The 24,379-nt window shown below is 38.3% G+C and overlaps 1 protein-coding gene and 1 pseudogene across 1 annotated transcript in view; both read left to right on the forward strand.

The window, feature by feature from the left end:
* Tacr3 (tachykinin receptor 3) overlaps nucleotides 1–9,726 on the forward strand; it is a 70,432-nt gene extending 60,706 nt beyond the window's left edge. Inside the window, exons 4-5 of the mRNA XM_005406230.1 lie at nucleotides 4,221–4,417; nucleotides 5,734–9,726. Coding sequence (XP_005406287.1) covers nucleotides 4,221–4,417; nucleotides 5,734–6,046 — 510 coding nt within the window. The 3' untranslated portion in view covers nucleotides 6,047–9,726. The remainder of the gene's footprint in view (nucleotides 1–4,220; nucleotides 4,418–5,733) is intronic.
* Nucleotides 9,727–20,394: 10,668 nt separating this feature from the next.
* LOC102029875 lies at nucleotides 20,395–23,220 on the forward strand (annotated as a pseudogene).
* The last annotated feature ends 1,159 nt before the right edge of the window (nucleotides 23,221–24,379 follow it).

Raw genomic sequence — 24,379 nt, forward strand, 5'->3', positions numbered from 1 at the left:
AGACACTTATGCAGAGTAAAGGTACAGAAGTTGTTGGATATGGTCCAGGGATAGTTCTTCAAATCATGTGCTCTGAGGAGATTCAAAAGCAAGCAAAAAGTTTCCTATCATCCAGGGCTATTTGTAGCTTCAACATTCACAGAGAATAACCCATACATCAGAAAATAGGACTCCTAGGTTTTTTTTTTAAATAGTTGGTAGGTGTTCTATTTAATTTTCCAGACTGATACTTTCATGACTGAAATCTCCGAGATCACCCATCATACTCTCAACTGAATGTGACAGATAAGAACAGCCACAGGCATTGCAGTCTGACCTGCACAGGACACAAAATTTGAAGATTTTTTTTTTCCCCTTTGATACTTAGGAAAAGGTACAAAAAGCTTATTTGCATCAACATCTGGCATGCATTTCAGTGCGGCCTCTGTGGGTTAAAGTGGATTATTAACTACTACAGACAGACACCAGCTCAGTCTCAGACATGTCTCAGCTCAGTAAACCCTGCATCACCTGTCCCCACCCCCCTCGCCCTCCTGCTGGTAAGCTCCTACCAAGGACAATGGGTGGCCACAACTACACAGGTTGCCATGGAAATAACTCCAGTCATGTCAGAGGCAGGATATATCTTCCAGCTTCAAGAAGCACGTGATATCAATTGACCTTCAAATCTGGTTACAGTAAGATTTGCTAAGACATGCTAAGATCTGAATCCTCCCCACCCAAGACTTGCACATTCCCTCCAAATTTCAAGAGCTGCAGGCTTCTACTAGCAGATCTCCCCTCTTGTTCAACTTGCTAGCACCATAGTCCCTCCAGCCATGCAACACGGTACTAATGCTCATTTTCACATTTATCATAGTCAAACTTCCTGCTTCCAACAGTTCTTCTCCTTAGCATTTCATGAGGAGGATAATTACAATTTTGTAATTTCAGTTTACCACAAAGCAAAATAATTTCTCCCTTCCAAGAGGCTGTCTTTGGCTTTATATCAATACCAGGGTCCTGAAAGCTCAACATTCAAAATAATGCCACAAGATTTTGTCAGTTGGGGGCTAGGGAAACAGTATTTTACAGAAGTACATTTTTAAAAAATCATTTCAATTGTTTCACTTTAGAAGAGCCTCCTAAACCTCTTCCAAATATGTTTCTAAATCCTTTGCAAGGAAATCCTAAAGGCCCTGTATATGTGAATTGGAAGTTATCAGAAACCTCCGTTCCCATTTCCGTAGTCTTTTGTCCATATTTTTCTGGATATTTTCCATGTTGATAGTGAAAGTCACCTAAAAAGACTCTGCTAATCTTAGCTATCACTTCATTATTGTTGAAAAACAATTTCATGGACAGACAATTTGGGTTAATTCATACAAAAAGATTCAAATCACTGCAACTTCAATTCTTATGGATACTTGCTTTTTGCTCTTTACATTTATTCATAATTGAATGTCTTCAAAACAACAATGAAGACAAAATCAAAATAACACAAATCAACAAAAATGATACATTACCTCAAAACAAGATGAGAGAAATTAACAGTGATTTCTACATTACATACTCTATCTTCAACGAAGTTGCTCAGTCCCCCAGACATAAGAATGTAAGACTGATAAAACAATAAAAGTATAGTTTTGTTAGTTTTTTTAATTCTTAAAATAAAAAAATTAAAAATGGGGAAAAATAATTGAATGTTTTCATATGCTCAAGCAATATATGCTTATGTATTTTTTTCACTCATTCCCCTTTCCTGGATTTATTTACCAGGAAGGGCAAATAGCAGACATGGTATTTTAAACATATACAACAAATGATACTAGTAGTTAAAGACTGAATAAAATCTTAGACATGACTTAACCACCTTTGTGCCTTTTAAGTTCTTTCATTTTTTGTTTACTTTCCTTCATTATTAAAACCTTCCTAGGGATGGGGATATAGCTCAGTGGCATAAGTGCCTGCCTGGCAAGTGCAAGGTCCTGAGTCTGATTCCCGGTACCAAAAAAATAAAAACTTTCTGAAGACTCTTTATTATGAAATATTGTCTAAGTAGCTGGAAAACATCAAAACAAGCAGAAATGTCTTATATTATGGCATGAGAAAATAATAAGTGAAATAAAACTTAAGAAATAACCAAAAACAAGGAGCAAATTAACAGTTTCTGAAAGGACAGATTTGATTTTTAAATAGGCTAGTCAAGATAGGAGTCACAGGAAAAAAAAAAATGACAATTGAGCAAAGACTCCAAGGAAATGAGCAAGTTAGCCATTGAGAATAATTGGGGGAAGAGTGCTCCAGGCAGAAGGAGGAGCCAGAGAGAACACTCTAGGGTGGGAGCTTGCCAGGAACTTTCCCAGGAATAGTAGACTCTTCCTATGTTCAAGAATGAAACTGTCAGGACCCAACCTCATTCAGTCTAGAATCTCCACAGACTACAGTTAGACGACATCATTCAGTCATTCTCTTTTACAATAAACAGTTACATCTTCAAAATATCATTTTCAGTTGTATTGAAATATTTTGCACTCACCACATTTCTATGCCTTTTAACAAAGATTTTCATTCTTGATTTTGTCATTATAGTCCAAGATTCAAAGTAAGGCATTTTTCTCTATCATTATATTTCCCACTATGACTTTCCAGACAAAATTTATATTCAACAAATGTTTTTAACCAGAAGGAGGAAAAGAAGATATCAGAGTGTAAATAAGTCCTCTCTTAGTTCCATGAATCACAGTGGTCAAATCTTTGCCTCAGTGTCTCATGTGCAATTAAAAAACAGTAACTTGGTAAACAGAAATGTGAATTAAAATATGGGTCTTACTTGGATTCCACAAATATATAAATGTAATAAACGTGAGTCAACATGCAGAAATATGAGTGCTGTTCATAAGAAAAAAATGTTATTTGATGAATCCTGAGGAAATCAAAGACTTTACATAGATGCCCAACGATGGCATTATTGGAGCTGCTGACCTGGATTTTCTGCTCCAGTGGCTGTTCTCCATCAGGTCAACCTGGTCACCTGGATGGTACAGTGATTAGGCCCTAGGGGAACATTTACCTTCCAGGGTGATCCATTTCCTGCTTTGTCTATTTCTAGAACAATGTCTCTCATGACTCTTAACCCTGCCAACTTTCATCAGAATTCGCAACTTATAGTCAAATGACAAGTCCACTTCATAAATATTCTACTAGTTCTAAACTGCCTCATAGGACTTCCTCTGAGTTAGTAACCTGACTGTTGGTAAGCTTCAAAGTTATTTTAATATACCTTCTTCTAAATGTTTTATAATTTCCAGATCTATGAGACTGATTAAAGATGAGATACATGCAATGAGATCATCAGAAAATGCTACACTAAAGCCGTACTGTGGAGTATCTTCAGTGCCTTTGATCCTAGCTCCCTTATACATAGACACAGACTAGAGGTACCCAGAACATCTTCACAACCTCTAGTACAAATACTACATTACCACTCATCATTCATACATTCTGTATCTATTGAGCTCCAAGTATGTAACCATGACCACAGCCTTCCAGGATGCTATGGTTCCAAGTGATGGAATCACAGAAAATGACTTATGCTTCCCAAACTCATAAAAGCCAATTACAAGTCAATTGCCAGTTGCCTATTTGAGTGTTCTTTGGACTATTGTGAGTATTCATCACCAGTATTTAGAGCAATTTTTCCAATATAAGGGAAACCAAATTAATTCCTAGTGAGCATGATGTGAAAGAAATCTGAACCGCCATAAGCTACAACCAGACTATAGTAAATAATGGAGAGCATCCCAGCCCTTGCCCCTTACTGTACCCACAGTGACTTAGTTTCCCTAAATATAATGTCTCCATTTGTACAGTCCAAGTAGTATAGCCAAATCCTAGCTCCTGCTTCCATCTCCCATGTATCTGTGTGCTTTTGTAAACACTTCCTCTGGGCTAATTAAAATACATTTGTTTATGTTTAAATTAATGCCACCCCTTCACTGGGTAGGGAGAGATGGAATCATAGCACAACACACTTTCTGGAAGTTCACCTTAATTATTTTCCATATATAACATCTGCATAATATATCTCTTTGTATAGTAATCTTCACCATTTTAATGTATTGACTGATCCTTAGACATGCTGTATATTTTAGGTGGAAAACTATGGCTTGCAGCAAGATATTGAAATTATTGCATCAAATGAGTTTTTAATTTGCCAAAAATGACTTTTTTCTTTTCAGGTGGTAAAAATGATGATTATTGTTGTGGTGACCTTTGCCATCTGCTGGCTGCCCTATCACATTTACTTCATCCTCACTGCGATCTATCAGCAACTGAACAGGTGGAAATATATCCAGCAGGTCTACCTGGCCAGCTTCTGGCTGGCCATGAGCTCAACCATGTACAACCCCATCATCTACTGCTGTCTGAATAAGAGGTAAAAGCAGGGCTACCGGTGCAAGGTTCCACCCCTCCTACCTTCTCTAGGAGCTTTTGTTGTCCCAGTTCCTGGGTGTTAATTTAAAAGATACAAAGAAAGGAGACTGTGAAAATGCACTGAAAGAAACACAGCCCGATTTTTTAAGATTCCCTCCTGCTTTATGGAAATTATGTGTTCAAAACAGTGTTCTTAGAGTTTCCAACTGGGTAATTTTTCTATGGCAAACTTCTCCTTCCAAACCCTTCAGAATTTTATGTGCCAGAGAGAAAGGTGCCCCCATGATTGAAGGTGGTGGACTGAAACTGTGTTTAAATCCACAAGGCAAGGAAGGTACTTCCATGGGCAACTTCTATACGATGGAGAGACAATGGCATGGGCAAGTGCAGTGTACTAGAAAGGAGTCTGTACAGACCTCAAAACAGCTGGTCGAGGAAGGTGGTAGAAGCAGCAGTAAGAAAAGGGAAGATGTTTGTGAAGTATTTTTAAAAGTGAGGATGTAAATACTCAACTTTAACTCTAGAAAAAAAGTTGAGATGTCATTTCTAGCTTTTAAAAACCCCTTATTCAGTGCATTTGACACATGGATTTCATAGAGTTGACAGTTCCCTTAATAAGCCAGAATGTGTTATGCGCTGATAGAAACAGCTCTTCCTGGAAGTTAACTGAATGAGCTAAATGCAAGTGCTCTTCTCAGTTGGAACTGCACCACACTGTTCCTGAAGTTTGTTAAATACTTAATTACCTCAATTAACGCTCACTCTTCCTCACTAATTGCACAAGCTGTATCTCAATTTAAGCCACCCCCCAAGCAGCACATCTGCTTTTAATTGACTTCGTGTGATTTACAAAGATGAAGATTTTGCACTTCCATATATAATTAGATTAAAACCATTAAGATTAATAATTAAGTCTCACATTAAATGAGACTTTCATTATAAATGTGTGATTTTTCTGGAGAAGCTATCTTGATATACAGTAAGCCAGTTTTAAGTGCCTTAAGGAACCAGCCTAATTCAACTGCAGTAGTGTAAACATATAAAAGTATGGCAGGAAAGTACATTTTTGGCCTATTGATAACCTGATCTGTGCTTTTGCTAGGCAGTGACTTGCTGATCATTGTTAGGAAGTTCAAATCTTATTAGAATAGGAACGTAGAAGTTGAGTGCCAACACTGTGGCCCAGACTCTGAGTTTGACTAGAAGTCAAATTCCACAGCAGAGGTGGCTCAAGTGCCTTCAGCAGGGTTTCCAGGGCCCCTGGAGGACTGTCCCTTGGCACGTGACTTGACCTTTCTGTGACCTCCTCCTCCTCAGATTTCGAGCTGGCTTCAAGAGGGCCTTCCGCTGGTGCCCTTTCATCCATGTGTCCAGCTACGACGAGCTGGAGCTCAAGGCCACCAGGTTCCACCCGACACGACACAGCAGCCTGTACACAGTGACCAGGATGGAGTCCATGAGCGTGGTGTTCGACCCCAACGATGGGGATAACACCAGGTCCAGTCGCAAGAAGAGAGGGGCAACCAGAGACGCAGGCTCCAGTGTCTGCTCCCGCAGGAACTCCAAGTCCACCTCCACCACCACCAGCTTCGTGAGCTCCCCGTACACATCGGTGGATGAAGGCTCCTGACTCCTTACTGGGGTCAAGGTTGCTACAGGTGCCCCTTCTGCTGTCACCCCTGCTGTTGCACCCTCTCTGGGAACAGAAGAACAATTTTTAGGCAGCTATGCTTACACTGAGATGGACTGCACATAAATATAACAAAGATACTAAAATATTAGCTCTCCCCTGCAAAAAAAGGAACAAAATGGGCTTTAAGTGTATTCCTTGAAAACTCTAAATTATTACATGCCACAAACAAAACTATTTATCTGAAAAATATTTGTAGTGTCCAGTTTTGCTTACTTAAAAATTGCTACGTACATTTTGTGACACTAAAGTGACAGTTTTTTCCAAAATATTAAACGAAGTTTAAAATATAATATTGTCAGTGAAGAGAAACCAAGACTGCATAAAATGAAGTGTTTTCAACAACAGACAGAATGGAAAAGTTAAATGACTTGATTTCCTACAATAGTAATGGAAATTTAACCTCAAAAACTAAGAATTAATGAAATCTCATTTTGTACCACAACAACTTTCAAAGACATTTAAATGAAAAGGAAATCTAATCAAATCACTAGGCTTATCTACATGCCTTTGTCTTATTTCTTTCTGAGAAAATTATTTCAAAAGAAAAAAAAGTAGTTTTGATCATTACATAAAATGCCAAGTTAAAATGTAGTTGAACTTAAGACCTTAAAAGGGTAAAAAAAAATTCATATGATCCTTTTTATTTTTCACAGACTTTTCTAATTAAGTAAGTTGTAAGATGCTAAAGATGCCTTCTCAGACATAAGGAAAGAATCCCGTTAGTCTCTGTAACTGGCTACTGGCTTTTAGGCAGAAACCACGCATTGCCACATGTAGGTGTGAAGGTAGATAAGGGCATCTCCCAGCTGCAAGGCGGTTGTTCTTCCCCTGTACCCAAGGAAAAAGTTTCAGACACGTACTATCAACCATATCTTGTCCATCTCCTCTTTCATCAAAGAAGAATGTGTCTCATGTGCAGAGCCGCAGAGGAAATAGTTATAAGAATTGTGAAAGCAAATGTAGCTGAAAAGATTACTATGCATGTTGGAAAATCAGACAGGAAGTAGAAAGCTGAGTAAACTCTTAGAAACAAAGATGCACAATAGTTTGGATCACCCATCAGGTGAGTGACAGTGTGCCTCGTGTCCTTCCATACAGAGACCTGTTTCCTCTGCTTAGATAATCCTAAATCCTGCTGAAAAGGATTCTAAAGAAGAACCCATTTTATTGCAAGAATATATTTTTTTCTGAGACCCATATTTATGAGGGTTCCATGCCACAGTCTTCAAAAATTACCTTTCCTTAGGGGTTGGGGATTTAGCTCAGTGGCACAGCGTCTGCTTGGCAAGTACAAGGTCTTGAGTTCGATTCCCAGTACTGGAAAAAAAACAAAAACAAAAAAAAAAAAATTACTTTTCCTTAAATTAGGAATTGTCAATCCTGCTCAAGAAATCACAACCCTTCTACAAATTTAAATATGTTGTATGAACTTCTTTAAAATATTGTTAGGTTTTGTAAACTGTCTAAAATAATTACCTCTAACATTTACTTCATTGTTATGCCTTCCTCAGTATCAGAACCAAGTAACCTTTTGAAGGTCAGGATAAAAGCAATTATCCAATGGCAAGTGATGGCCTATTGCTATCATGATATTAATCTCCCAATCCTACTTTGGAGCCAAAGTCAGAAATATTTAATCGTTTCACTGTAAAAAGTGTAAACAGCTTAACAACATGTATTTGAGTTGAATTTCTTTTAATGGCATTAATAAACACAAGCAGATGCAACAATAAATGTGCAGTCACACACAGCCAGCCAACGAATGTAACAATACCAAGAATTAAACACAAGTTAATTCTAAAACAGTATAAGTGGTCTTTCTGGGGTTGCTATGAACAACCTAATAAAGTCTGTGAAATGTGTGCATGTTTTAGATAAACAAATATATTATGATATATAATCTAATTGCTTGAATGTTTTAACACGTTCCTTCCTTAAAAATATATACTTAACAAACATATGTGTCAGAAATTCTTAGTATGCTATGAGAGGTATAACTTCCTACTTAAATTTAAGAGTAATGGGGAATAGTGTGTCCAAGCCATACAGGACCATCTTCAGCTGTAAATATGAATGGGAAATCTGGTCTTCAAACTTCATAGTCAACCACCAACAAAGTGCGTCTGAAAAACTAACTCTTGGCCTTCACATGAATTTTAGACAAATTCATACAATGATATTTCTGAGGAAAAAATTGTACCCTAATCTTGTTGTTTTGTTCATTTGGAATTTTTTCTTGAGTAGATTTGTTGCTACCTTGCTTACCAGGCATCATTCTTTCTGGTGTGGCAGAAATACCGAGGTCCAGGTTGTAGCTCTTAAATACTGAAGAAAAGCTGACAACATTCACTCAATAATCATGACTTTTAAACTAACATTTATGAAACATAATTTTTAAATTTGAGAACTTTAAGCAATAATAGCGAAATGAATTTAAAAAGGCAAAAGTTTAGCCCTTTTTTCTGAATTTTGACACTAAAAATTATGGAATGGTACCCATGCAAATCAGCTTCAGTGGGGCTCACTATAAGTAAATCAGTATTTTCATATTTGCCAAAGTTTAGAAGAATTTGGCTCCAAAATTCACTGTACCCCAATACTAAAGTCCAGTGTGAATCCTTTTCATTGTTTGCAGTCAGACATACTCAGGATGCTGAGCAGCTACCTAAAAGATCTTAAGGTTTATTAGATTTAGATCAGCGTCCAAAAAACTTAAACTATTTCAAGAAAAATCTGAGGGGGAAAAGCCTTGCCTCATTTTAAGTATTCTCTTTTTTTAAAAGAACATGCTCATTAAAAAATTAAGTTTTTATTATTTTGTATCTGGACAAAGTGTTTGAAGTTGCCTTCCTAGGAAAAGCTCAAAGCAAATATGGTTTTGTAGAATCCAATCTAATGTTTTTTCAGTAGTTCAGTATGCTGTTGCATTATTCCACCTCCCAGCTTCATAAGGGTGACATTTCTGACCAAGCAGCCAAATTCATATTTTCCAGTTCCTGAAAATCTATTATAAAAACAAATCTGGCTGACTTCAAAGTTCCAACACCCTTAAAAGGCACACAAAATACCAAGAAGCTTAGTATCAAACTTAAAAACACAAAATAAATGTGAAAAGTCAATGCTGGCTACCTCAAAATTTGGATTAGATTTTTGTTAATGCAGAATTTCCTCAGAAAACCTCTAATCAGTGTCTGGTAAATTATTCCACCACATAAAAGGCAGGAGGATTAAAACAAATTCAACTGCTAACAGTAACAATTTGAGTTCCATTTTCCTTTGATGGTGTGCCAAAAGTTAAGGAAACCAAGCGTAACACTGGCCATGAAGAATAAGAAAATTGTAATAATTTCCCCACAGGCCAAACAGGAATGGAGACTCACATTCAGTGGAGCTGTACAAAGTCATTCATCGTGTGGTTTAATATACATTACTTGAAATGCTGTATGCAAGAAATAAATATATATAAAATTTGTAGCTAGTGCATAAAGTATTTTCAAGTTGTGGCAGTTACACTGAGTATGTTAAAAATTCCATCTTCTGTATATGTGATAGTATTTGGAAGGTTTAAATCCTATGTTTTTATTTAAATACATTAAAAATATTATGAAAAATAAAAAGCCTTAATGTTTTCCTATTGTTATCAAAATGCATATCACAGAGGGGCCTTTTCTAAACATAATCACCATGACATTGTTCAGCCTTCCTTATTTTTTCTCATAAGAATGCTTAGTTTTCTTAAATTGACTTGATTTAGAAAAAGCATTTTTGGGAATCAAAGTTATCAAAGTGTAGAAAGTATCCTGCATACGGAGCAGGAGCATGTGAGTTGGAAGAGAGCTGAGAGTAGCCATCTGTGAGCGGGGGTACAGCCTCTGGATCTGTCACATCCAGATTTGTTCCCACTGACTCACAAGTTCCACATCCACCACCAGCTACCAAGGGGTGTATAGTGAGGGGTTCTCTGCTTCCAGCCCCACTTAACTATGAGGGGAAAAGGAAAACATTGCCTCCTTAGGCTCATGTGACGATGACCTGAGCTAATAATACCTAGGAAAGAACCCAACAGAGAAAAAAATTTTAAATCTTCATTATTATTGTATACACGGCAGGAAATATGACAGAAGCCCCTTCTTTGCCTGCAGCATTCTGCTGTCATCCAAAGCTCCTCAAACAGTCCTAAGTAGCCTCCCAGCCTCCTGCCACTTAGGCCTGGATAAATTCCAAGCCCGAATAAGATCACAAGGGTGGTACATGAGTTCTGGGAACTCACTCTCTGGCCCTGGCACCTGGGCCTAGGACAGCTTAGACAGGTAGACAAGTGATTAGGACAAGAAATGGGTTTTAGGGTAGAGACTAAATTCACTTCTTCACAAAGATACAATCAAATAAGTCATATGAACGTCAGGACTTAAAAGCTAAACTGGAGAATAATGAATGAGAGAAGGAGAGTAGAAACTTCTCCCTTTGAAGTTTACTCTGAAGCCCACTGACTACTATACTGGTGTCTTCTCCACCCAGTGCCAGAGGAACAGTGCCCAGGAACATGTCCATACCTGGTGCAGCTGTGACTTACATGGCCTATCCAGCTCCTATAGGTCTAAGGCCTTCCCCCAATCTAGTCTCTTAGCCCAACACAGATGGGCCATCACACAGACAAAGCATCAGGAAACCCCCATCTTAGTTACTTTTCTTCTTGCTGAGACAAAATACCAGACACCAAAGGTTAAAGAAGAGAGGGTCATTTAGCTCACAGTTTGTAGATGTTTCAGTCCATAATCAGCTGGCTCCAAGGCAGGGTGGCGCATGGGAGAGGAGCCTTAGCTTATAGTGGCAAAGATAGCAAAAGCAACAAGAGAGAACAAGACAAGCCTCTTTCTCTCCCTTATATAATATCCAGGATTATATAGCATCCGGGATTAGGGTGGTGCCAATCCAACCAGTAGACTGATCCAGCAATCACCCACCCTTAATCCCAGCATTGCACTATGAGTCAATCACACACTCTAGATTCAACCACCTCCCAAAAATCTGAATGAGGCTTTGGAGGGACCTCTAAGCACAAACCACAACACCATCTAAGCTTTAAAAATATATCTATTGTTCTTCTAATTCACACCACACCAGTTGTTATAAGCCTGGTCTAAATTACAGTTATGTCCTGTCTGGATTATTACAAATGGTTTCACTTCAAGCCCTCCCAACTCTTGATTCTCAGTGAAGTAACAAGAATTCTCCTTTTAAAAGAGTGTAACACCATCTCACTCCCCTACTCAAAACCCTCAAATGCTTTCCCACTTCTTTACTCAGAATAAATGCCGAAGTACTTGCAGTGGCTTGGAAGGACCACTGTGACATGACCCTTCTTACCTTTCCTTATTCTGCCTGTTTCTGATCCACAGCTCCATCTCTTTGACTCTTGACTGTTATGTAATTGCCAAGTATAGGGCAGTCTCAGATTCTTGCACTAGATATCAATTAGTTGTCAGTTCTGACTACAGTGCTGTCTACCAAGAGAGTTGCATGACAAACTCTCACTTTCAATTTTTCTCCGCATAATGCCAATCTCAATTATTTTATTTAGGATTGAAAATCTTCAGCCCCATTTTATACAGCTCCTCCCAATCATCCACCCCGCTCTTCATGTTGTGATAGCATTTATAACTTCTAAACACTCTATCAGCTGCCAGTTCATTATGGTTATTGTATACATCGTCAAATGAAACATAGGCCTGGGCTTACTAAATAATTTTGGATGACTTAATTAACTTTTGATGCAAAATGCAATAGACATTGAAGTTCTCCACACCTCCCTCATTTCCCACAGTCAGATTATGTCAGATGACACTTTCTATCTCCACCAAGCCCCTATTTGTATCTTCTTCTCTGTAAGTACCAAGCTGATATGAAGGATGCTGGAGTATAAATCAAAGTCATTGATCAGTGACAAAGGGGCAAGTAAAGGAGCCAATATCATGGCATTTTGGCTTGTAACTCTTTTTATTTAGTACACAACTTAAAAGACAAAGGCATAGAAATAGCTATCCTCTGTTATTGGTCACATCTTGTGTAAAAGTGCAGTTAATAGCAGCATGCAGGGAGAATGGAGAACTGTAGTAGCAGAGACTGTTATGGTTTATGTCTGGATATCCCCCCAAAGCCTCATGCAGTCATGGGTCAGGCGTCTAGAGTTTTTGATTGTTCCATAGTTCAATATTTGGATTATGGATGTGAGTGCTACACCACCTGGGGCAGATAGTTTGCATACAATATAAGGGAGGGAAAGAGCCTGGATCTTGGCTGCTCCTCTCTTTTTGCTCTTGCTGCTTTGCTGTTTTCTGCTGCCATGAATTACTGCCCTATGCCATGTGCACCCTGCCTTGGAGCCAGCCACATGTGGACTGAAAACCTTCACAAACAGTGAGCTAAACAAACATTTCCCTCTTTAATTTGGATGTCAGGTATTTTGTTTCAGCAATGAAAGAAAAATAATGAAAACAGACTGTGTGTGCCACTAAAGTTAAATAGATGCCAAAGCAAACTAGATTGCCCCATATTTAAGATGTTAAAGAGAATCCCATGCTAATCACAAAGAAAATAGCTCTTAAAATAATGCACAAAAGAAAAAATGTGGTTCTCTTCAAAAAATTAAATATAAAAGAAAGCAATAGTAGAAAAAATGAAAGACAAAGATGGTAAAAGAAAGACTAAAATGATTACAAAATGGCTAACCTAAGCCCTGTCCTTTCAGTAATTTCTTGAAATATAAGTGGATTAAACTCTCCAGCAAAGTGGCAAAACTTAACATGAATGAATAGAAAAAATAATAGTAATCCAACTATATTCTGTCTAGTAGAGACTTACTTTAGATCCAAAGACTAAAGCAGGATGGAAAAAATATGTTTCATATAAATAGTAACCCAAAACTAACTTGGGTACCACATAATTACAATAGAAAAAATAGACTTTAAACTGTAAACTATTAAAGATATCAAAAATGACATTAAATATTGACTAAAGAGCTGGGTATGGTGGCACATTCCTGTCATCCCAGCACTCAGGAGGCTGAGGTAGAAGGATTTCCATGAGTTTGAGGCCAGCCTGGACTACATAGTGAGTTCAAGTCCAGCCTGGACTACATATTGAGACCCTGTCTCAAATCCCTTCCCTCCAAAAAACTTAATTAAAATCTTAGCCATTAAGAAAATATAACAATCATACAAATATGAGCACCAAACACAGTATCCAAAGTTATTAAACAAAAGTGAACAAAAGTAAAGAGATGAATGAGCCATTTTGTAGTAATAGATGAAGACTTCAATACCTCCCACATTTAACCATGGACAGAATATCTAAAGAAAATCCATAGTAAAACAGAAACAATAAATATTATTCCACATACATATATAGAACCCTGTACCAACATCAGAATATATGTCATCTAAGCATACACAGAACACTCTCCAAGACAGACCAGATGTTATTCAATAAAATAAGTCTCAAAATTTTAAAAGACTGAAATCATATTAGATATTCTCTCCAGACCAAATTAAACAAAATTAGAATTCAGTAATGATACTACAAGATTCACAAGGTTAACAATGGAAATTAAACAACATACTCTCAATTATCTGCCACATTTACTTGTCTGTGTCAGTTTGGATAACAGAGTATGCAGATATTTGGCTAAATACTATTTCTGGGTTTAACTGATGTGTTTTCAGAGAAAACTGAAAGTCAGTTGCCCTCCCCATTGAGGGTGCCATTGATGCCATCGACTGAGAACCTGAAGAGAACAAAGGATGGAGGAAGAGGGAATCTGCTCTTTCTTCCTGATGGAGACGGCTGAGCTGATCTTCTACTTTTAGACTGAGGATTGTACCATTGCTCTTTCTGCTCCTCAGGCACCAGAATACTACACTGGTTTCCTAGCTCTTCGTCTTGCAGACGGCAGACTACAATACGTCTCAGCCTCCATAACTATTTGTGCAACAAGGGAAATACAAACCAAACCATAATGAAATACCACTTCACATCTAGTAGGATAGCTATCATTAAAGACAATAACAGACAAAATTGTGGGTGAATAGAATTTTGAACAGAACAAATAATTGACAAAAATGTGGGTGAACAGAATGTGGAAAAACTGGAGTTAAAGTGAATACAAAATGGTGCAACCACTGTGACAAACAGTTTGGCAGTTCCTCGATATGGTAAGCAGAAACACCATAAGTAGAAGTATCTTCCCAAGAGAAATGAAAACATGTATCACAGAAAATTTGTATACTGATGTTCATTGCAGCGTTAGTTACAATAACCAAGAAAGTGTAAACAGACCCAAATGCCTATCAATGGATGAATGGGTAAACAGAGCACAGCATTCCATGAAATCAAATATGATAGGACAATCTATAAAAGGAATTACATACCGATTTGTGCTACACATGGGTGAACTCCATGACTAAGCCTTGAACCCATTATGCCAGATAAAACAAGTCATGCACAACAGACCACACATGATGTGGTTGCAGTTATATGAGAAATAAAGTAGATTCATGTTTTCCTGAGTGCCGAGTGCTACAGTGGCAAGGAGTGGGTAGGAGGAACAGTGATTGCTGGTGGACACATTTCTTTTGAGTTGACTGGGGGGGGGGGTTCTAAAATTAGATTATTGTGTTGGCTGCACGAATCTGTAAACATACTATAAACTACTCAGTTGAATACTTAAAACTTGGATAAATATATCAATAAACCTTTAAAAAAGAATAAGGACTTCACTGAGCAAAAAATCAATGAAGATATCAGCAGTTTATAGCATTAAATAAGCCAAGTCCTGTGAAATAATTCACCAACTCAGCAAACAAGACAGTTGGATGAACAGACCTGAAGAACTTACAGAAAAGTAGAATGATCAGTTCCTCTCTTTACAAGTGCAGTTGGCTTTTCAGATTAATACTTTCCCTTGTTATAAACATAACCCTGGAACTGGAAATAAGAATTTCCTTTGAAAAAAATCACAGTCCATAAGTAGAATTTATCACAAAATCAGAAGCATGTTGAAATACAACTCAAATATGTAATAAAAAATAATGCATTTGCTGAGTGTATTATTGAGTGCGTGTAAGCAACAGAATCTAACTGTGGTCATCCTGGCCAAAGAGATTTTATAAAAACATACGGGTAACTCACAAACCCTCCCCAAGAGGTGGATGAGCTAGCTTAGGGCTACGCAGTCACTGAAATGCAAAAATTACACACCAGAATCATTAAGGTAGTTGCACTGACACCAAAGTGCTGGGCATAATTACTACTTGTAAACTGTTATTGTCCAAACTGAGCACCAGGTGCTACTGCTAGAACTCTACTGCTTCTGCCTCAGGAAATAGGACATGGGAACTACTGCTGCACCACTGTGGGTGAAATAGATTCTCCCACATTTCTGCTGCTTTTTGTCACCACAGTTTAGTGTTTGAACCCAAGGCCTCAGATAGCTGCATCAGATGAGTGTGACCTAAGCTCATGTGCTTTCCCCTAGCTGCAAGACCAGTAAAAATGAGCATGGGATTTTCTGCTTGTAAAATGAGAAGCAGAATCTGTTTCATAAAATGAAAATTCCCCAAACACAGATTCTGGGTATTCAATAAGAATGGTAAAAATCTATGATAGTTACCAGGAGAAAAGAAAATATACCTAAATGGTAAGTGCATACTTTGGTTAATAAAAATATAGTTTGTCATTTCCTTTTCTTTTCCTGTGTTAACTATGCATTCCTTAATGAATATGTGCTGCATAAGTGAAAATTTTGCAAGAGCATTATTGTGAGGAATAGAGCGAATATTCTTTTTTAAATGAATGACATTAAGTGCTTCAAGGTTATTGTTGCCATGACTTGCAAACATGAAAAACAATCACTATATGCTTTAAAGGTTGGAATAATTGGCTATTGATAGTCAGATGATATCGCAATTATGGGTAATTAACGTAATTACAGTCAAAATCTAATGTCATACTCATAAAGGTGCTGTATAAATTAAAAAGCAGCTCTAGTGATTGTGAGAAGTCTTAACAACCTAATCAGTCTCCTCTTACAGAACTAAAAGCTCCGCTTGGTCTGAAGTTTGAGGAGGACAAAGTGAAGGCCTCTTTTGAGTAACTGTTCATTTTAGTACCAGTGAAATGTTTTAGATTATAACAAAATTAATGTACATGGGAAAAGCTACCAGAAAGGATCATAGTTCATGAATAGTCACTGACTATCATTCCGTGCACTAGAATATGATTTTCTTTTCACAAAGAAACAATAAATATTTGAGGTGACAGGTATACTAATTAGATACATTCAATTATTCCACAGTATATATATGAATCAAAAGATCACATTATCCTCCATAAATGTGAGCAATTACTATTTTTAACTAAAAATAAAGTAAAACTAAAAAAGAATTCTCCTCTGCACTCGAAGTAAAAATTGCTGGGGTCCTCCTTCTTCTAACCTCCAAAGGTTTGAGTGTAGATATTTCGGGGACATTTTCAGTGTGTTGAAAGCATGTATTTATAAGTAAGACTAAGGAAAACATGGTAGCATTTAAAGTTTTGACTTTTTGTTGCAAAAATGTCAATGTTTAAAAGCTATACGTGGTCCTTCTAGCACAGCACTATAGTGCTCGGGTGTATAAGCACAGTGAATGCCGCATCTGCAGGAGCAGATTGAATTGATTGATTGCAGAGTGTGTGATCATGGTAGCAATTCATTGGGGAAGAACAAAAACAGTGGAAAAGCCCTGAGCAGAAGCAGGGGAGGTTCTAGATATGTGGAGAATAAAGTGGCTATTTTAGGCAAATGAACATGATTCAAAGTGTTGGTTAATAAAAACACAGGCATCTCAAAGACAATTTTCCAGACTTAAAACTATCTATATATTCAAAGCATTGAGGCTACAATGCAACAATGATAAATATGGTTAAATTCTGTATAAGTCATCTTTTCATCATGGTGGCCAAACACCCAACAGAAACAACTTAAAGGAGGAAAGAGTTATCTTAGCTCACAGCTGCACAAATTTCAGCTGATGGTTTTCTGGTTTCAAGGCAAAAACCTCATAGCTGAAGAAAAGTTGCTCAACTCACCTGAGTGAGGAAGCAGAGAAGGGAGAAGCAGAAAGGAAGGGGACAAGAAAACATATAATCTTCAAAGCCATGACCTCCTTCACCTAGAGCTCAAGTTCTACGCTAATCAGCCCATGCAGCTAAACAGTCATCAAGTGCCCTCATGATCCAATTGCCTTCCAAATGTTCATCTCTAAACTCATGAGCCTGCTGAGGATATTTTTTATCTAAATCATATCTTTTCATGTTTGACCCCAGTGGTTCATGTCCATCTCATTATTCGAAATGCATTTATTCCATCTCTAAGAGTTAGTAAAATCTGAACCATTCCAGCATTTCTCAAAAGTTCATGTCCAAAGTCACACTTCTGAAACTCAAGCCAGCTCTTAGCTCTGAGATCCTGTCAAAACCAAAAGAAAAGACAGATAGTCCCAAGGTTTAATGGCAAAGGGTAGGCATTTCTACCACAGAAAGGAGAAATAGGGGGATAGAAAGGAATAGGATCAAGGCAAAACCACGCAGGGAAAACATTAAATCTTGTAGCTCTATGGCTAGCATCTGAGGCACATGGGAGTGAAGGTGAGTTCCGAAGGTCTTGCGCAGCCCCCGTCCATGTGGCCCTGCCACTTGTAGCCCAGACAGCCTCTCTCAGGCTAGTTCTGTTCACTGAACACAGCTTTCCTTGGCAGACATTCAATTTGCCTAGAATCTACAACTCCCTGGAATCTTCACTGCAGCTTTGTCTTCACTCTTACACCTGTACACATTGTGTCTCAGACTCTAACCTTGTCACACATTGCCTGGTCTCTCAGGCTTTCCTTTAAAATCTATGTGGAGGCTTTCATGACCTCATAATTCTTGCATCCTGCGGGCCTGAAAAGCCAGTAGCACACAGATCACACAGGGTAGCCTCGGGTAGCTCTCCAAGCAAAGTCTTTAGTGACTACAACTTCCTTGCACTCATCTTTACATCTACTTCTTTTCTGGCCAATCTGCAAGTTTTAAAAAATAGTTTGACTCTGTGTTTCCTTCCAAATTCTCACTATAAATTTGGCCAATAGCAATTAGTAATACCCATGCCACTGCCTGAATGTTGTGCTGCCTTGAAATTGTCTCCACCACATTAATTAGTCTGCCACTGTTAAATTTAGCCACAAAGTCTTACATGACAAAATGTAGGCAAATTCTTTGCCAGAACATGACATGAATATCCTCTAGTCCAATTAGCAATTAGAGTCTTCATTCCCATCTGAACCCTTGTAAGTACAGTCTTTACTCTCTCATTTCTCTCGGTATTCTGCTTTCCTGGGCTCACATCAAAATCACTCATTAAGCTCTGCTTACAGCATTCTAAGAGCTTTTTAGCTTGCATCTTCAGAATTTTCCAAACTCTTCCTGCAAACCAGTTCCAAGGGCTTCTAAACAGCTTGGTCAGGTACAGTCACAGCAGCAACCTCTCCTTCTGTGGTACCAATATTTTGCATTGGTCACCTTTGCATCACTGTAACCAAAATACCTGACATGCACAATTTCAAGGAGAAAAGGTTCATTTTAACTTATGGTTTCAGAGGTTTCAGTCCATGGTTGACTGGCTCCAAGGAAGAAACACCACAGTAGGAAGGCATGGCAGAGAAAAGCTGCTTGCCTCATGGCAGCAGGGAAGCAAAGCAAACAGGAAGAGCTATAGGGAACAGAGAGGTTGTAATGTTCAACCTGGCCCCACCTCATAACAGCACCTCCAGCTAAGATCTCATCAGTGGATTGGTCCATTGAATTTAGCACCCTCAATTCTGTATACCTGAACATTTTCAGGGGAATTTTTGATTCAAACCATACAATAAAAGCAATAAAAGCAAGACAGAAAACAAATAGCAAAAATTCTCTAGCCAGCATTTTATCCTTTCATTCCAAGGCCTTGCAAGCATAGACCAGAATAACATGTCCTAACTCAAGAATAGCAGTCCATGCTACTGTGGACTCAAAGCTTGTAATATTCCCTCCATCTTCACCAAAGCAGACCTGACTTCACAGGAGTTCCATCTCCATTCACTTTGCTGCTTCAGGCTCATTTGACCCATCCTATCTCAGGCATTCTGCACTTCTTCCCTAGGAGGTATTCAGGTCTTACCTTCCCTTTACACATTACAAGGTGGGATGGGTTATACTCATGTGGGGAGTGGCAAAAGGATAGATGTCTACAAACCCAAGTAAGGCTTTAAGAAGAGAGTAAAATCCAGACCTGCTGTATACACTTGCAATCCTAGCACTCAAGAGGCTGAGGCAGGAGGATCGCTGCAAGTTTAAGGCCAGCCTGTGATATATAATGAGTTCAAGGTCAGCCTGGGCTCCATGGTTGAGTCTCTGTCTCAAAGAAGAAAGAGAAGGAGGAGAGGGAGAGGGAGAAGGAGAAGGAGAAGGAGGAGAAGAAAAAATATTTCTTAGTCCTCAACAATTTAAAGAATAAGGTGATAGTATGGAGTTTGTGCTGAAATTGTTAACATTGACAGCTTACAGACTTCAACTGAAAAACAAGAATAATCCTAAAAATCAGGATGCTGTCTATTTAAAGTCAAAAGCTGAGACCCAAGATGGCTGACTAGAGGGCCGTGTGCACACTGCCTTTTCCACGAAGAATCATGGTAACAAGTGTATAGCTATACTTTGTGGTGAGCAATTGTGAGAAAACACTGTAAATTAGTAACAGAAAGACTGAGACCCCATAAGATTCCAAGACCTGGGACAAAAGGATAGGAAGAGCATAAAATGACCCAGCACCTGCTTCCCTGGCTCCACAGACCAGAGAAGTAGGACCACCCCTTTGCAGGGAGCTGAGTGAAGAGAGAGCCCCAGGGACTGTCAGGAAAGACACTGATAAAACTACTTGCTGGGAAATTTTACAGTTCTCACAGGCTCCAGTCTACTTAGAAATGTAACAATAGCTCTGCTTTGGGAATGCTCCTGTCATCATCTTATGAGGCTGTAACCAGGAGCTATCTTGAAAAATGAGCTATAATCTGAGTTTGAATGGCTCAGGGCTCAGAAGCCCTGCACAGTTCCATCTCTGAGACTCCAGACATTCCACTGCACCACTGAAGATTGTTGCTTCACACCCAACATGGTCCCGCACAGTGACTGTGACCTGAGCCACTGGAGTCTTGCCCTGTAGGGACAAGTGTGGGAACATGGAGAACAAGAACCATAGGATCAGCATACTCACCTGTGAGATACACGTGCACTTGGGCAAGTGCACAGAACAACAGTAAGAGCCCCACAGTTGCTGGCAATCTTTTCCCCTGTGACAGGTGGGGTGGGAGCTTGGTGGATCCTGTTTCTGCCTTGCCCTACCCTCCCCTGTCTGCAGGAGTATTCTAAAGGGGCCTTGACCAACTCCCTGCTCAGGCTGAGCCCCATCCCTATGTCTGCACTACACAAGAGGGTGTAGGAGTAGCAGAGAAGCCCTAGTCCTAGGCATCAACCTATCTCTTGAAGCACACAACCAAGAAGAGCAAAGAGCATTGTGCCAAGTCCCAGCTGAAGACTGAGTCCTAGGTGTGCACTGCCACCAGCAGGGAGGAACACAGCTGTTTCTGCACCCACTCTGTGTGGTTCCTACTGCCACGCAGGCCATCCCCATACCTGGTCTGACCACCTCCTACTGTCAGGATGAGGATGAGGACAGTGCAGCTCCTGCCATTGCTTCTCCATTGGCAGGGTCTGGGCCCACTTCACTGAGGGGTGAGGACAAGTGCTTCAGGTCCCTTATCACCACTGGGGTAGCCATTGTGAGAAACCTTATTAGTAGCAAAGCTGGTATCAGTGCCAGAAGAATGCCCAGCAGGTGCTACTGTGGGCATTGTAGAAGCCGCCACACAAAAAGGCCCTACATCTGCCTGAATTGCTAGAGTGTCCCCACAACTGCATGGCTGCCAGACACAGCCATTGAGTCTCTGACTCCAAGCACAATACACACCATGCCCAAAGTCCTAAATCACAACCAAAGAAGCTATAAGGAGAATCTACTATGGTGTGCAGCTGGAAACAGAATCAACATTGATAAACAGACCAATATCCAAAACATAAATTCAAGAAAAAAAAAAACAAGAAAAAAGAAAGAAGGGGAAACTATATATGTATTATATACAGGATAGCTAACATAGTTGTACTACTAACTTCTATTGCTTTATTAAAAGGAACAGTTAATGATTACTTATTTGGTCAATCTTGCATGTCTGTTTTCCTGAGAAACCACTTTGAAGATATCAATACATAATACAACAACCATTGTTAATTTCCTACCACTTTGTCTGAAATTCAGTATTGCTTGTATTGTTCTTATGCTATTTTGTAATGGATGTGTTTATTAATATGTTTTCCTTCTTTTATTTTTAAAATAAATTTTTTTATTGTAAAGAGAATAGTGAATGAGAAACAAACAAAAAAATAGAATACTAGCAGCATACCAGTGTCATGAACATAAACAAATCAGAGGAAGAACAAAGTGATACAGTGTCTCATGACAAAATAATACAAATCAACGGCGGTTGTTATATTACATATTAAAATAAAATTTTAAAAAAAGAATAATATTACTGGGAAAGCCACTGCATAAAAGTGCCAGAAATACTTGATCCACCCTACACATAAATCTCAATGTAGATGCACAAGAAGTATGAAAAATAACGTATTATGATAACTGCAGGAAAACATAATAACTCTTTAAAAATAGATCTCAATCAAAATGAGTGAAATGCCTGATTAAAAAATGTAAAAGAATGACATGGTAGAAAATAGGGAAGTAGACTTTGGGCTATGGGAAGGAGTCTAGGGGAGGGGAGACAAAAGAGGGTGAGGCAGGGAGTAACAATGATGAAGATATGATACGTGGATGCAGCACTCATTCTGTGTGAATGGTGGTATTGTGTACTGCAAACACACACTGAGAATATAAAATGAATGATTATAACAAAGCTCAATGATAGCAAAGAGAATACAGGTAAACAGTTAAATAATATTAGGAAGACAATGAGGATATAAAGGAGAAATTCAGCAAACAGATAGGAATTTTAATAAGAAACGTTAAAAATAAAGTGCTCAAAGAATCAAATAAAAATACCTTTGGAAGCTTCACACCAGACTTTGTTGTGAAGTGGGGGGGGGGAAGAATACCTAAAGTTGAACATAGGTATTTTGAAATATCCCAGACAAAAAAAGCAATGGAAAGGAAAGGAAAAATATGATAAGAATGAAAAAAAGAGCATTCAAAACATTTGGATTACCATTGAACATATTAATATCTACATTTTCAGAACACTGAAGGATGTGGAGAAAAAAGTTACTAGCACATAAAATATATCAAATGAAGTAATACCAGGAAACTTCCTTAATCTTTTCACAGATATGGACATTCATGTGCAGGAGGCTTACAGGACCCCAAATAGATATCACCTAAAAAAATCTTCACCACAGTATCTTCCAGTCAAACTGTCAAACACAAAACAAAACAATTCTAAATTATGCAAGAAAAAAGTGCCAGAAGAGACAGCACAGTATTCCAACAAATGATGAATTACTGTATGATCCCGAAAAAGATGACAGGCCAGGCATGGATTGATGCACAGAGAATGGGTTTTCATGATTTTGGACTGCAGAGGCCACATCAGCAACAACAGCTGGTTCCAAATAGTGATGCTGTCTTGAATTGCCCTCCTTGCAGGACCACATTGTGCCTTGATTGCCAAAGACACAAATCCTACAAAACTCAGTGCAGAGCAATATTTGTGATGAACTGTTCTGTCAACAGAGACGAGGTTCTAAGATTCAAAAACCTAGACAACAGGAAGGAAAACCAGGGCTAAAGGAAGCTGACATCTAACCAGAAATATCCCACAGAGCACTCAGAAGCTAAAGATATCTACACCCCATCATGTACACAGTGTTCCGCTGAAGTGGCCATTTACAACAAGGATGAAGTCTTTAACTTTTTCAAAGTTTTAGCAAACTATTCCTAAATAGTGCAGTTGGAATTTCATTGTACAATACTATCTAAAGGAAACTGTGTGGACCAGTTATTTTCTTCTCTCCAGTTCATATTATTAAATGATACTGAGCTATTACTTGAGGAAGCAGTATTTTATCTGTATGAAAAAGAATAGTTATCAGTCTTCACCTCTCTTCCCTTTTTTGTTTAGTTTTATGATGAATACTGATAGGACAGGTTACTTTTTTCCCTCTTGATGAACATTTGGAAATAATGGAGCTTTTTATTTAATAAAGCTCCTTAGAATTAAAAAAAAAAGAAAAAAGTACCAAGTTACACTTAAGGTTATCTGAATTAGACTAACAGGTTTCTCACAAACCATATAGGAGAGAGTATGCAATGATGTATTCCAAGTCCTGAAAGAAAATAACTATCAACCAAAAATACTATATTTATCAAACCTATCATTCAGAGATGAAGGAGAAATAAAGTCTTTCCAAGAAACACAAACAAAATTAATAGGAACACATGACCACTACACCAGTCTTACAAATGATGACTAAGGAGGTCCTACATCCAGAAGTGAAAGAAAAATAACTACGATCATCATAGCATGTGAAAGTATATACTGCACTAGAAGAGTAGCTACACAAAAGAGAAATAGAAAATAGACATGACATGGTAAACCATCAAATCACAAAAAGGAACAAAAGAAGAAGAAAAGAACAACTAGAAGAAAATCAACAAGATGACAGGAACAACTACTTACCTATAAATAATAAACTTGAATGTAAATGGGATAAATTATTAAAAGTTATAGACCAGCTGAATGGATTAAAAAAGCAAAAACCAACAATATGCTACCTAGAAGAGACTCCGTTTACCAATTAAGTCACACACAGACTGAAAGTGAGAAGATGGAAAATAATACTCCAACCAAGTGGAAACCTTAAGTGAGCAGAGGTAGCTATCCTTATAAGGATAAGGATATCCTTATAAGGATAATAAGCTTTAAGAAAATTATGTGAAAACTCATTGACAGTTTCTTTCAGCATAGAAACAGCAGATAGAAGAACAACCATGTTATCTATCCTGAGTCTTTGGTTGACCAGTATTGCATGTCTATATCTGTTTTCATGAGAAGCCACTTTGAAGATATCAATATGTAATACAACCACCATTGTTAATTC

This window comes from Chinchilla lanigera, unplaced genomic scaffold (assembly GCF_000276665.1).
Source record: "Chinchilla lanigera isolate Chin_1 unplaced genomic scaffold, ChiLan1.0 scaffold00095, whole genome shotgun sequence".
Lineage (NCBI taxonomy): Eukaryota > Metazoa > Chordata > Mammalia > Rodentia > Chinchillidae > Chinchilla > Chinchilla lanigera.